This window comes from Hippopotamus amphibius, chromosome 11 (assembly GCF_030028045.1).
Source record: "Hippopotamus amphibius kiboko isolate mHipAmp2 chromosome 11, mHipAmp2.hap2, whole genome shotgun sequence".
NCBI lineage: Eukaryota > Metazoa > Chordata > Mammalia > Artiodactyla > Hippopotamidae > Hippopotamus > Hippopotamus amphibius.
In genome coordinates this window covers 79062266-79077505 of record NC_080196.1, presented here as the reverse complement: position 1 = coordinate 79077505, position 15240 = coordinate 79062266, and the positions used below count along the sequence as shown (strand labels likewise).

The 15240-nt window shown below is 45.4% G+C and overlaps 1 protein-coding gene across 1 annotated transcript; it reads right to left on the bottom strand.

Moving 5' to 3' along the window:
- Window positions 1-5984: 5984 nt before the first annotated feature.
- On the bottom strand, window positions 5985-14230 carry TGIF1 (TGFB induced factor homeobox 1). The gene is made up of 4 exons (XM_057700212.1): window positions 14103-14230; window positions 13624-13945; window positions 7798-8024; window positions 5985-6989 (listed from the first exon to the last, which is right to left on the bottom strand). Exons 2-4 carry the CDS (start codon window positions 13637-13639, stop codon window positions 6414-6416), a joined length of 819 nt encoding a protein of 272 aa, XP_057556195.1. The 5' UTR covers window positions 13640-13945; window positions 14103-14230; the 3' UTR covers window positions 5985-6413.
- Between the last annotated feature and the right edge of the window lie 1010 nt (window positions 14231-15240).

Sequence of the window (15240 nt, the reverse complement as noted above, 5' to 3'; positions counted from 1 at the left end):
AAGACAAGTTCGGAATATCAAAAAACCAGAAAAACCAAGCTGGCGAGGCTTCCTAGGATAACAATTTACCTTCTAGAAAAACCCCTCTGTTTCATTTTCCTTATCTGTATGCTAATGTTAAATGTCTGTTCTCACATCTGAGTAAATTCCGATCATGGATTTTATTCCATTTGTAAGTCATTGACTCAGTGCTTCAGAGGCTGTACTTTCTCCAGTATCTATAAAACATTTCATCCAAAAACCATTTCCTTGGGACTTCCCTGATGATCCAGTGGGTGAGACTCCTTGCTCCCAGTGCAGGGGACCTGGGTTCAAACCCTGGTCGGGGAACTAGATTCCACATGCATGCCACAATGAAGATCTTGAGTCCCTCAACTAACACCCAGTGCAGCCTAAATAAATAAATGTTAAAACAACAATAAACAAACAAACAAACAAAACATTTCCTTGACATTTGGTGAAATCCTTGCAGTACCTCCTGTGGTCGCCATGGCTTTATTATGCCAGCCTTATTTGTCAGCTGTCCTATTGTGACCTTCAACCTTAAGTTATTCCTTTTCTTCGGCCACAAGGTATATGTTGAATATTTTCTGTTTTCAGTCTCTGAATCATAAAACTCATGTCAGAGGCAGTCTGTTTTTAGTGAGAGGTCGAAACGACACATTCTCCTCTCAATGAGACCGTTTAAAACTTGATTTCTGAAGACTGCTTTTTACACCCTGGCCGGGTTCCAGAGATAAACTTTATTTTTTGGTTTGATCCAAACGCATGTTTACCTTTCCTGAAGTGTTAGGTCTATTTGTTAGTGTCTTGGTTTTCCATATCGTATGGGCTATATGTATATCATAGTATGAGCCCAGTGCCAAATTAAAGTTGACCTGGGTGATAATTCTACAGCAAGTTGCGTTTCTTTTACAAACATTGTTGAAGGCCCCAACAAAAGGCTACAAAAATAAATTTTTCTAGGTCTGGAAAGAGAATAAATTGTCAACTCTAAATGTCCTACTTACGAAGAGAAACTGGCTAAATAATTTAGGGCAGCGGTTGCCAAATTTGTCTATGCATTAGAATCACCAAGGGATCTTTAAAAAATTCTGAAACCCAAGCCACAGTTGTTTTTAAAGCTTTCCAGGTGATTCTGATGTGCAGATAAGTTTGAAAACTCCTGACTTAGCATTTAAAAGTAACTAGAGGGTCAGTCATCCACTTTCAAAAGAAGGGAACATCAAGTGGGTAAGACGTGTAAGATTGTACCTTGATTCCTGAGGGCACATCTCATTTTTCAGAAGACTAGGGGTGGCAGAGAGCTGCAGCCTTAGTGGCTTGAGATGTCAAGGACAGAGTTGGGGTTGGCAGAGCAGATGGAAAATTAGGAGAGGAATCCTGGAAAGGAAGGAGCTGCAGAAGGAGCAAACCTCAAATGCTGAATCTAAACTCTGTCCAAGGGACTTCCCTGGTGGCACAGTGGTTAAGACTCCAAGCTCCCAATGCAGGGGGTTCAGGTTCAATCCCTGGTTGGGGAACTAGATCCCACATGCATGCTGCAACTAAGAGTTCGCATGCCACAACTAAGGAGTCAGCAAGCCAAAACTAAGGAGCCTGCCTGCCACAACTAAGACCTGGCACAACCAAATAAATAAATATTAAAAAATAAATATAAAGTAAACTCGGACTTCCCTGGTGGCACAGTGGTTAAAAATCTGCCTGCCAATGTGGGGACATGGGTTCGAGCCCTGGTCTGGGAAGATCTCACATGCCTCGGAGCAACTAAGCCCGTGCGCCACAACTGCTGGGCCTGAAGCCCACTTGCCTAGAGCCCATGCTCTGCAACAAGAAGCCACCGCAATGAGAAGCCCGCACATCACAATGAAGAGTAGCCCCCACTTACCGCAACTAAAGAAAGCCCACACACAGCAATGAAGACCCAAAGCAGCCAATAAATAAAACAAACAAACAAACAAACAAACAAAAAACAATAGTAAACTCTGTCCAATTCCTTGGTCAGCTTGCCCAGGGGGGTCTCTTGAAAGGCAGCAGCTAGAAGCTGAAAGAACTAATCAGAGATCTAAGCTACTATCTACTACAGGAGAGGAGGAGACTGAGGTTTCAGGTTAGTCAAATGAACTGGCTGCCAGAATAAAAATTAACACTCTTCAGAGGAAGGTAGCAGAATCCAGAGTCTTTATTAATGTACCAACCATAACGTCCACCATATAGTAAAAAAATCATCAGATAAGCAAAAACAGTATCAATATGTGACTCCTACCCAAGCAAAATGCTATTATAAATAACATAAAGAAACATACTCATAATAAACTGATGGGGGAATCTCAGCAGAGAAATAGCAATGATAAAAAAAAAAAAGACTAATTGGGAATTCTGCATGTGAAAAATACAATAATTGATATCAAAATTCACTGGATGGCCTCAACAGCACTTTAGAGACAGCAGAAGAGTTACTGAAGTAAAAATTAATACAAACTATCCTGAAGATTAGAGAGAAACAAGATAATGTAATATAAACCTACTGGTAAAAAACAAAACATAGCATAAACTTACAGATCCAAGCTCAACAAACCCCAAGCAGGTTAACTACAATTATACCTATGCACACCATAGCCAAACTGCTGAAATACAAAATTGGAAGAGCCAGAGAGATATTACATACAAGTGACAGCTGATGTCTCTTCAGAAACAATGGAAGCCAGACGATAAATGCCTTTCGAGTGATGGAAAAAAAACCACCCAGAATTCTATCTTTAGTGAAACTATCCTTCAAATATGAAAGTAAAATAAAAGTCATTTTCAATGAACAAAACCAGACAATTAGTTACCAGCAGGCCTGCACAATTCTCAAGAAAATTCAAGCTGAAGAGAAATGACATGTCATTCGGACTCGCAAGGAATGAAGAACAGGAATGGTAGATATTTAGCAAATATAAAAGACTATACACAGGCATACCTTATTTTATTGCACTGTGCTTTATTGTGCTTTGCAGATCTTGTGTTTTTTACTAATTGAAGGTTTGTGGCAACTCTGTGTCAAGTCTATTGGTGCCATAGCATTTGTTCACGTCATGTCTCTGTGCCACATTTTGGTAATTCTCACAGTATTTCAAACTGTTTCATATTTATTACATTTGTTACAGTGATCTGTAATCAGTGATTTTTTTTTTTTTTTTGGCCACAGTGTGTGGTTTGTGGATCTTATTTCCCCAGCCAAGGATCAAACCCATGCCCTCAGCAGTGAAAGCACAGAATCCTAACCACAAGGACTGCCAGGGAATTCCTTCAGTGATCTTTGATGTTATTAAGTATTGCAAAAAGATCATGACTTGCTAAAGGCTGAGACCATGATTTGTACTTCTTAGCAAATAACGTATTTTTAAATTAAGGTATGTACATTTTTTATTGGATATAATATTATTGCAAACTTAATAGACCACAGTATAATGTAAACATAACTTTTATATGGACTGGGAAACCAAAAAATTTGTGTGACTCACTTTGTGATATTCACTTCATTGTGGTGGTTTGGAACCAAACCCACAACATCTCCAAGATATGCCTGTATACATTCTCTTTTCCCTTAATTTTTAAAAAAGACACAGGCCTGTTTCAAACAAAAATTATAGCATTATACCGTTGGACTTATCAAGTATAGCTATAATATATATGAAAAACAGCAAAAAAAGAAGAGAATAAATGGAACTATACTGTTGCAATATTTTGTATGAGGTTGTATAATATTAATACTAAGCTGACTGTGATAAATTAAATATGTATATTGTAATCCTCTAGAACAACCATTAAAAAACAATATAGTTTGAAAGCCAACAGAAAATTTACAAAAAAAATATTAAAAATATTCAACTAACCCAAAAAAAGGCAGGAAAAGAGGAACCAAGGGAGGAAAAAATCCAAATGGTAAACTGAATCCAAACATATTGATAGTTATACTAAATATAAACCAGCTAAACAAACTAAGTAAAAGGCAGAGATTGTTAGGATAGATAAAAAACGAAGATCCAACTACATGCTACCTTACAGAGAGGAACTTTAAACACAAATTAAGTTAAAAGTAAACAAATTAAAAAAGGTATTTCATGCAAATACTAAGCATAAAAATTATTTCTGGGACATTCCTGGTGGTGCTGTGGTGAAGAATCGCCTGCCAATACAGGGGACACAGGTTCAATCCTTGGTCCAGGAAGATCCCCACATGCCTCGTAACAACTAAGCCCAAGAGCCACAACTATTGAGCCTGAGCGCCACAACTACTGAGCCCATGTGCCCCAACTACTGAGCCTGCGGGCCCTAGAGCCTGTGCTCTGCCACAAGAGAAGCCACCGCAATGAGAAGCCCATGCACCACAACAAAGAGTAGCCCCCACTTGCCACAACTAGAGAAAGCCCACACGCAGCAACGAAGACCCGACATAGCCAAAAAATAAATTTATTTTTAAAAAAAGAACTTATTTTTTAAAAAACTTATTTCTATTTGGCTCCAATTCGAATAAATACTTTACATGTACTTTTTCAACTACATTTATTACACACCAGTTATTTATCAACCTGGATCTATTTGGGGGTGAGTCTTTTTTTTCTTTAATGTTTGGGTTTCATTTCACCCTTAACATTTATTTTTCTTTTAAATCAGTCATATGATTTAATACCACCCAGTATGATTAATGAAATGTCTTATCAAGGGAAGCCTTTCAGGATTTGCTGGCCTCCCTTATCTGTACTTGGCCTTTGATATAGCTATTAAAGCAGGTAATGATTCTTAATCACCTTTGTTTTTTCATTTTTGTTTACTCTGTTCCTTTTATGCACTTTATTTCATTTTTGCTTTTGTCTACTTCTGCGGATTCTGAGGTGGGGCCAGCCCACTTGAGGCTGATGTGCCCTTCAAAGCTGCCCCCCTCACAGACTAGAGCACCACCTTCTCCTCCCATTTCTCTTCCAACTCTTGGCCGCCCTTATTATAAGTTTTTCTCTTCCACTTTTTTGTCTGAGTGTAGCTCTTTCTACAGTAGGGACTTTCTAAACAGAATTTCAAAATTAGACAAACTTAAGTTTGGAAGAATTTTTCTACATTCTTTAAATAATACTGAAGCTCTAACACTCCCTCAAACTGGACAATTCATAGCTGGGACAGGGCTGGAAAGAACATGACTATAATAACAAAGAAACCTCATACTAAGCATGACTACAAAGAATGGTTTTGTGGCATGTGACAAATCTGCTCAACCATGTAAGTGAAAGGAGCACCACCAATTCCCTTCCAGCCATCCTGGCTTCATAAAGAATTGCCTAACTCAACAAACTCCACTTGTGTAAGGCACTACTTTTCACAAACCGTGACCTTAGAAAAGAAACCTAATAAACTAACAATCCCATGGGAGACAGAACCCCACTGTTTTAACCACTTTAGATACTGTTTTAAAAAATGATTTTAAATGTAAATGCCTTACCTAACTGGACCACTGAACAAAAATTATTTTAGAGGGTAACATGAAGGAGGCAACACTAAGAACTGCTTGGGTTGTTTACATCTGAAAACTTAAGCCATAATCAGGTGCTTTGAGACCTTCCTTTTCAACATGGGTCATGTCTTAAAATACACAGACCAGATCACCAAGGGATTTAGTGGTTAGCTAAACACCGATGGAAATGATTCATTTCCATTTGTCATGCAGTTTTAAGTAAAGATTTAGGGGCCTACTATGCCTCCTATCAAGAGTAAATATCACACATCCTGTTTATACAGACTGGCTTGTCCACAGTTCTTCAAAGAGCTCGTGACACCCCCCTAACTCACACTCCACCCTACCCCCCCAACTTCCTGCTCACTAGGGTGCTATATTCCTACTCATTTTTAAGAAGTGCCTCCCTCAACAAAATACTCTGCATTACAGTAATTTTTAAAGAAAATACTTTATTACGTCATGAAAAAAAATGCATCAATCAACTAGATTCATACTTGTTTGAAAAAAAATTGAAAATTTATTAATTAGACAGTATGTGGGCATCCTGTTCCACATGGGAATGAGAAGATGCTATAGGTTCTCTAAGTATTGCACAGTCTGAAAAAAAACACCAACAAAAAAAAAGGGAAGGGGAGGGGGAAAAAAAAAAAAATCACATGATCTTGGGAACCACCTCACATTATGAATAATCTACCAAGAAACATTAAAAAAAGAAAACCTTTTGTTTCTACAGTAGCTTTGAGTTTATAGTTCTTGGAATGACTGTATTCCATTGAGGACATCTCAGTAACAGGAAGCTTCATTTTAGCAATCCCATGTGCAAATATTAATAAAAAAATATATAAAATAATGCAAATTCATCTTTTGCCATCATCCCAGCAATCATAACATTTCTGAGGACTGTTTTGTTTGAAAAAGGGGGTTAAGCCATAAGTTTTGCCTGAAGCTCCATCTCTGCAGCCCGTTTGAGTGCAACATCTACCAGAAGCTGAAATCCACTAAAATCTTGGTTGAGGTCCGGTGGAGTAGGAGGAGGAGTGTTGAAAAGACCACTCTGTGTGTTTGCACTTGGTCCAGATTTACATGTGTCCTCTGGGTACATGAGGGAGGTGTCTGTAAAGCTGCTGGCTGCCATCTGCTGTATATCTGTGTTTTGTCCCATACCAGCTGACTGGCAGAGAGAGAAAGGCACATCTTTCAATGCAGTCACAGTGGTATGACAGATCACTGATGGACGGGCCAAAATGGATCCTGGGGATGACGGCTTAGGAGACAGTGGCCTCCCTAGGGCTGGGTTGGGTCCAGCTGTACAGGAGTGAAACGGGCTCTCCTCTAGAGCCGGCATGAAGTTTTTGATGCCCATTGCTGACTCCATGGAGCTGGCTTCAGAAATCTTGGCCCCACGGCGGGAAATTGTGAACTGATTTGGATCTTTGCCATCCTTTCTCAGCATGTCGGGGAGGAGCCTGCGCCGGGCGTTGATGAACCAGTTACAGACCTGAAATCACATGGGGATGGTTTAAACGCTTTAACACTCCACCAACACACCTGAGAACCTTCTTGGGGGTACCTTACTGCTCTCTCTTTGCATTAAAGAAGGCTTGAAAAGGCTTATTGGAACCTATAAAGTTATTTCAAGATATGTGAGCCCGGCCAAGAAAAGAGAGGTGCTTCCTGTCGTAAACCTCCTCCTTTTCTAATACCAATTCCTTTTTTGGTCTCTCAACATCCTTAAACCTTTTCAGAAGGAAGAAGAAAAAAGGTATACATTCTCAAATGTCTGAAAATGATTTAGAGAGGGAAGTTTACCTTTTAACTCTCCCCATGTTAACCTATTATCTACCACCCAGCATTTAAGTTAATCAATTACAGGAAAACCTTTCCTATATGAAAAGAGCCACTCCTCCCAGTTACTGATTTTTCCCAGTTCAAATGACTATGTCAACAGACAGAACATGAATTACCTCACTGAAGTCTGTCCTTGTTTAAATATCAAACCAGTTTCCTGGGCAATAGGGTAAGATTTAATCTCCTTTTTATGTTTGTTGCATAAAGGAAGGCTCTTTTAGGCCTTAAAGGAAATGCTGTTTGACAGATGACTGTCAAGTGTTTCTCTTTCTCTATATAGCCAGTTATTAGCTGTTAGCACTATAGAGTTTATGAGAAAAAGATATGGCCTTTTTTTTTTTTTTTTTTTGAGTGGGTAGGCACTCAATGACTTGCTATACAGGAATGCTAGAAAGTGACTTTGGGGGAAAAAAAACCCCCACCACCCCCAGCATACAGCTGCTGTTCCTTTTCCTTACCTGTAGTGTAGAGAGGTGTGTTTGTTGGGACAGTAACGCTTTTTCTTGCTCTGAGGGGTAGGCATTGTATCGGTGTTCATATAGCCAATCGCGGAGAATCTGAACTGATTCCTTGGGCAGGTTGCCCCTCCGCCTTCTCTTGCTGGAACCAGCAGAAGAGGAGAGGTCCAGGGGGCTGTCCATGCTGTCATCATCCTCGGTCTCACTGCCAGATGCAGCAACAACACCTAGGAGAGGACAGAGGCCAGCTGTCAGCTGCTTTTATCAGCAGAGCACCTACTGCAAAGCTCACCTCTTTTGACCACTCAGCACAACTGTGTTTTCTCAGCTCCTGAGAGCCAAGCGAAGGACTGGTGTTTTCTGTCCTAAAACACCAGAGTTCATGTGAAATCTCAAGAGAAACTGGACTAGCAGCATATTCTAGACTGCTGGCCCACTGTCAGATTCCCTTTTGTACCCACTTTTCTATAGGATTGAGTGTCTCACATTCCTTTTGAATGATGCTCAGAAAAGTCTAATCCAGCAAGTGAGACAAAGCTACACCCAAAGTGAACAGCTTGCCACATGTGAAACAGGAAAGGGCCACAGCAGACGGGATGTGTCTGACAATCTTCTCTGTGAGGTCATTGCTAATTAGGAAATACAAGCCAAGAGTATCCTAATGTACATTTCAAATGTTCTTCCTCCCTCTTCCACTGAAGGTTTTGTAATAAAAGGGAAGATTTTTTTCCACTGGTATAACGAAGGAAAATTACATACTTGACCCAGTTAGTACTCTAAAGATAAAATGCATGCCAGAATTTTCTGCCAGTTCTTTTCTTTTCCTTTTCATCGCTACTTCCATTTATTCAAAACTAGACACCTACTTTTAATGGACAGTACTAGTCACTTTTTACTAAATACAAACAACCACTGAAGTTTTCAGTTTCACTGCATAAAAATATTTTTCTATGTTTAGTACTTACGTAAGAGGTCAAAAGATGCCTAATACTTAATAAATTTTAAAATTTCTGTAAATTTCAATTGCCAGTTTAATCTGAACCTAGAATACTACATATCAATGAGCAGAGTTCAGGGAATTCCCTGGCGGTCCAGTGGTTAGGACTCCGTGCTCTCACTGCTGAGGGCCTGGTTCAATCCCTGGTAGCGGAACTAAGATCCCACAAGCCTCCGGGTGAGAGAGAGAGAGAGAGAGAGAGAGAGAGAGAGAGAGAAAGAAAGAAAGAAAGGAAGGAAGGAAGGAAGGAAGGAAGGAAGGAAGGAAGGAAGGAAGGAAGGAAGGAAGGAAGAAAGAAAGAAAAAAGCAGAGTTCAGACTTGAAATTATTACATGACAAAGAAAATTGAATATGCAACCCCCAGAGGTACTTTCTTTTGTTTACAAGTACTTTAATCCCACCAGAAATTTAAAAAATTCACACACCATAGAGAATATTTAAATCACACACAGACTGAGTTCCATACTTGGCCCTGTTAGACATTCAAAGATCATTCTGAACTTTAACCCCCACCCCTTTCAAAGCTACAAAAGGCTGACTAAAGAAATATGTTCTCCTTTTTGAAGACAATTTAGAATTTTTTAAACTTAAATGAATTGCAAACTACAGTATGCTTGAAAAACCAGTCTTTCTATATAAAGGAAATTAAAGTAGCATGAAATTTAAAGGTAGTAATTCTTAACTTTGGTGACTAGGAAAGAGGTTTACCTTGATAAGACATAAAAACTGAATATTCCTCAGACTGATAAACCATTCAACGTATTTTAAAGGAATCTTCCCCAAAATCCAATCTTTTAAAGCATTTTAACACAATGAAACTTAAAAAGTTATTCAAAGGTGTGTTGATGAGATAGCTCGCCAGTTAATTGAGCCCAACTCTACTTGGTGATGCATTTTCAGTTTTGGACTGCAGGGGGCAGAAGGTGCTGGAGGAAGTGTCTGCAGAAAAGGCAGAACCTTCCAAAGACAAAGTAAAGCAAGTTCTAACAAAAGAGTAGGATGATCTTGCAAATTCACTTTAGCTCAAGGTTTAATTAACAAACGGTCATCAATAAAAGGCCCAGGAATCCTAAGTTTTACAGGCCGCCGTGTATCTGATATTTCCCTATCCAGATTTTACTAAACTGCTTTAAAAAAAAGTTCCAGAAAAAGGAGGCACGTTTAAAACTGAAAGTGCTTTTCACTGTTGAGAAGATGGGAAACTTTTAAAACCTATGTTGAAATCTGGGTGAAGAACTATTAACAAGAAAAAACCTTAAGAAATTATAAATGTTCCTGTTTTACATTTGCTCTGATAAAGAAATCTTAACTTTTAAAAACATGTCAAGTAATTGAATGACTGAAGCAAATCTGAATGAAGCAATTTTTAAGCTCTTCAAAAAATCTGAAAAGCCAGAACTTCTTCCCTAGGCTATCAACCGCCCCCCCCCCCTTTTTTTAACTTTTTAGAAACAGTGTGAAAATCTGCTCATTGAACAGTGAATTCCCAACTGAAAGTTGATAATCAGGAATAGTTTGAAACAAAAAACCCCTAGAGCCTGTCCTTTGATCTGGTTACTCAGTTTGACAAGAAGCCTGATCTTTCAAAACAAGCTAGTGACACAAAAGCAGGTTTCAGTTAAGCAACACCAAACTGCAGCGACTTTACTCTGTTCTCACTCAGTTCATTTAAATAAGTGAGTGCCAGGCCTCCGGACCTCTTAACAAATATTTCCAATATGTGCACAAAAGCTGGAGGAAGAGGAAGTTAAGACTTAAGTTCCCTGGCTGCGCCAGCTGATATTTCACTACAGCAAACCACGTTTGCTGCTGTCAGGACTGTTTTCATTAAAATTCTCCCTCCGGATTGTGGCTCAACTTGGAAAAACAAAAAGACTTTTCCACGTTACTCATTTCCTATTGTAACAGAGCTTTTGAACACTTTCCCGGTTACGACTTGTTTCCAAACTTCTTGCTCTGCTCACACTTTAAAAAATGTGGGGGGGTGGAGGGGGTACCACAAGCCTCTTTTACTCCATCCACATACAAGGAAATGTTGTTTAGAAAGCCGCAAGATGGCCTATGGATCCCACAGCCCTAAAAAGTTTGGTGGTTTTTTTTTCTTCTTCTGAATAGGAACAGAGGGAGGGGCAGAGCCCGGGGGAGGGCCAGAGAGACAGTGGTTGTGTAGTTGGACTCAAAAAAATCTGGAAGGGGCTAGAAAAGGATCTGGTAACCGAAGGTAACGTTTAAGTGTACAACTAGGGAAAAGCAAACCTAACCTAACAAGTTTCCTGACCAGAATATCTCAGGAGAAGCCACAGGAACCGTACTTAATCCCCCAGGCACTAAATCCAAGGAGCGCTGGGCTGAACCCAGCCGCAGAGCAAGTCTAAAGCAAGAATCCCACATCTTCAGAAGCCGGGAGCAAAGAGACTTTGGGGATTTTCCTCAACGAAACTTCTGGTTGTTTGGAAGTCATCTGGGGAAATCTTTGGGGCATCCTCAGTTTTCTAAGACGACACACTATTATCACAAATCAGTCTTACCAAATCCCCGGCTCAGCGACTGAGTTTTTAAGTGCTTTTGTTTTCAACAAAACTTGAAAAGATTTTCACAGACTTTTATGAGACGCACAGACAATAATCCAGCTCGGCGAGCCAGATCTCTTCCGGAGACCTGGAGGCGGCCATGCGCGCGGGGCCCCCAGGTGGCTGGAGGCCGGGGCGGGGGCGGGGGCGCGCAGGACCGAGCGGGACTCGCTGAGGGAGGGGCTCGGCCCCGCCGGCTCGGGAGCTTTTGTTCCGCCAGCTTCTCAAGCCCGGCTGAAGTCGCCCCTCCGATCGCACGAGTGAGCGCAAACCCAGGCCGTGGAGTTTCAGATTACAACAAGAAACTAGAAACGGGGCCGTGAATCTCAACCTCCTGAGGGGCCTGCCCACCCGCAGAGGATTTGCCAGGAAAACCTAAAAAGGGAAAGAAACCCGGGCAACCTCGGCCGTCTCCTCTCCCCCGCACGGGCTCCGAACCAGTCGCGAAGTTTCCCCTCCAACACGTCACCTTTCATTGTTTCCATGAGCCTGCGCGCAGGAGCAGGACCCCGCGCCCGGGGCAGCGCGCCCCGAAAGTTCCCCAGGGACCGGCGGGTTCCTGCCCAGTCCCTCTGCTGGGGTGGGGGAGCCGGGGGAGGGGGGCTGGGAGGCATGGGGGTGGGCCCCCGGGCGATGGGGGGCGGGAGATACCCGAGAGCCTCGGGGGTGGCCGGAAAGGATCACCACTCGCCACCCAGGCCAGAGCCCCAACAATGGGGGTGGGGGGGCCGCCCCGGCGCAAGCCCAGCTCTGCTCTCGGATCACTAGAGGCATCCGTCAAAAACAACCCCCCAACTTATCCCAGCCAGTGCACCACGAGGGAGGGAGGAGGACGATCTGGACCTGTCAGTCCTCCACGAGTTGACACGGCCTCCCGGGCGCTCCTCGCGCTCGTTTCCTCGCCGAGTGCAGTTAAACGTCCAGAACTCTGAGCCCGGGCGCTCGCCCTCACGGTCCCCGGGGAGGGGGCGCGGGAAGTTAGTTCCACTACAACCACCAAGGCCCCGGGGAGGGACGTTTCGTTTGACTCCCGCCCGCAAAGCGGGAGGGTGGGGAGCTCCGCGTGTTTCAAAGTCACCAGCCCAGGATCAAACGAACAGAAGCCCCAGGTGAAAACGTGGCCGAGGGAACCCGCTAGGGTTCTGGGCTGCCCCACTCTCACGGGAGGGAGTCTCGTTTTAACTGTACTCTCTCGACGAGTCTGAAAGAATGTGGAGCAGGAGAAACTCTGGCCGCTGCCGGGCATGCGCGGCAGCACCCCCCGCCCCCGCCCGCGCTGGCTTCCCCGAGCGATTAACTTCTGTTTTGAACCACTCGACAGAAATCACAACTGAAAAGCCAGCTCCGGCCCACGACCGAACGTTCGGGGGTGCCTCCCTGCCAGGGACTCAAAAGTTAACTTCAAAAGGGAGTTAACATTCTTTGACCTTTCGTGGTGGTGTCTTTTTTTTTTTTTTTTCCCCTGTGTATTTTGTTTTTTTAAACCAGACTGACGGCAAGTTTTAGTTGCAAGGCTTCCAGAACGCTTCGCGGAAACAATGACAGACTCACTGTTTGCATGTCACACTTGGACTCATTCTGAGTGCACGCCGCTTGCCCTCAGCCCTATCTCTTCCTCTTGCCCCAAATTCATCGTGGGAAAACTTTTTTAGAGGCTGGGAATTCTGAAAAGTTTAGCATTCCAAAGGGGCCGACACCGGGGGCGACCAGGGGTCCCGAGTCGCATTCCTCCGGTGGTGAAAACGCCCCATCCCTGGAGAAGACGTGCCCGGCCCAGCCGGGAGTGAGCGGGGACTCAGAAGCCCAACTTTGGGACAAAGGCGCCGCGGCTCCGCCCGCCGGGCCGCCCCGGGTCCCAAAGGGGAAAAGCGGGGCCGGGGTGTCCCCGACCCAGACCCCACTCCCCCGGCCGCGAGAGCGAGCGAGAAGCCACGCGGCGGCTCCGCGGAGCGTGGGGTGTCGGCGGAGACAATGAAACTTGGAGGCGCACAAACAAGGCGCTGAGCGTGTTTCTTGACAACGTGCCAGCAGCGTGGAGAGGCCCGTCTCCCCACAACAGCCCCTCGTGTTGTGTCTAGAAGGAAGACAGCCACTGCCATCTCACACACAGCCTCAACAAAGAGAACCGCCGCCGCCTGGGCCTGCGAGCCCCCGGGCGGAAAAGTCCACCCAGTCACTCTCGCCCCAAGCCCAGCGCCGCCCCGCGAGCACGTTTCCCCGGGACGCGCGTCCACGGCGCGCGCAGCCGGAGAGCCTTACCTTTCTTGCTTTTCATTCTGGAGCTCCCCTTCCAGCGCGAGGCGACCCTTGGGTCTCGGGGGGCGAGAAGCGAGGGCGGAGGGGCCGAGCGATTGTCCTCCTCGGCCGACTCTCCTGTAACTTATAGGACGCGCTCCAGCCGTTATTGCTAAACAAGGCGCTCGGATCCCAGGCGCCCGCTCCTTGGGTGGAATTCAAGTGACACTTGGGCTTCCTCCGGCCGGGATCTTCTGGCAGCCGGCCGGGGGCTCTCCCTCGCCCAAGTCGCTCCCCTCCCCACTCCGCTCCTTTGTTCCCAGCTCCTGCTCCGCGCACCTCGGCGCTGTCAGAGTGAGCGAGGCGAAGAGGGAAGGTACAGGAGGTCCTGCCTCCGCCCCCAGCCGCCCGCCCCGTCCCCCGCCCGCCCGGCCTCTCCGCCGCTCCTCCGCCCCTCCCCCGCACCTTCCAGCCGCTCAGGACGGCACCGAGCGCCGCCTCACCCCGCGCCCCGCGTCACCCGTCCCTCGTGGGGGCGGTCGAGCCCAGAAACGCGATCCCTTCTTCCCGCTGCGCGCACGCCGCCCGCATCCCCGGCTCGGCGGTGGCGGCACCAGCAGATCGCCTCGAGTTTTTCCTTTGGGCCTTTCTTCCCGGGACCGGCGAGGGTGCGTTAGGTTAGGAAATTGCAACAGATGGAAAAAAGGCCGTCCCCTCTTCCTCCTCCTCCTCCACCCCAGGGAAGAAGAGGCTCCCCTTTCGTTTTTGACAGCTGCCCCAACCCCACGTCCCCGCTCGGGCCGCTGGAGAAGACAGCGGCTGCTGATTCAAGGGGCGGGGCTCCGTAGGAAAAGTATTCGGGACAAGAACCAACTTCTTCCAGAATGCGCGGCTGCCATTGACACGCGGGCGCGGCGCGGCGCGCCCTTCTCCCGGGGCTCTTCCTGCAACAGCAACAGTGGGGGGCGGGGGTGGGGGAGGATGAGACACAGACACCCCAGGCGAAAGTCTGTTCCCCCGGGCTAAAGCTGCGAGTTCCGGACTGGATTGCAAGGCAGTTTCGAAATCTAACATGTTGCGGACAGACACTTGTCATGCTCACATGCTCTTTAAAAGTCTCTGCCTTGGGGCCGGCCCGGACGCGCGCCCGCCCCACCGAGACTCGGCCTGACACCCCCACCCCGGACCCGGGCAGCTGTGCCGCCTTCATGGCAAGGGGGCTACACCCCCGGAGCCACTCGTCTGTTTCGGTAAACAGAGTCTACTTTTAGGACTTATATCCTGCTAGGGACCCCTTCTCCCCCAGCCCTCCCCCCGTGTATTTCAAACAGAAACTAACCATTAAGTAAACACATGTTCCTGTTGGCTTATTTTGGTTGAGAGGTAGGAGGACTCCAGCAGGAGTTCAAATTACCCTTTTAAAAGACCAGATGCTGTTAGGCTGATTTCAAGAAACGCAGGCCCCCTCCCGCCCTCTCCTCTGGGTGTAGTTTTCGCGTGTCTGTCCCGTTGTTTTGAAGTAAACGAACTGTCACATGCCACACTAAGACTTTCCCCATAATAAAAAAAAAAAAAAAAACCCAACGTAAATAGTCCTAGTAGAGACGTCAGCGCCCGAGTCTGCCTCCGGTTTCTGCTCTG

Bases quoted from the DNA above. Each gene is read 5' to 3' on its own strand.
- TGIF1 (XM_057700212.1), bottom strand. The intron at 6,990-7,797 runs GTAAGGAAAAGG...ATGTGATTTCAG, and splicing joins CACACCTCTCTACACTACAG to GTCTGTAACTGGTTCATCAA.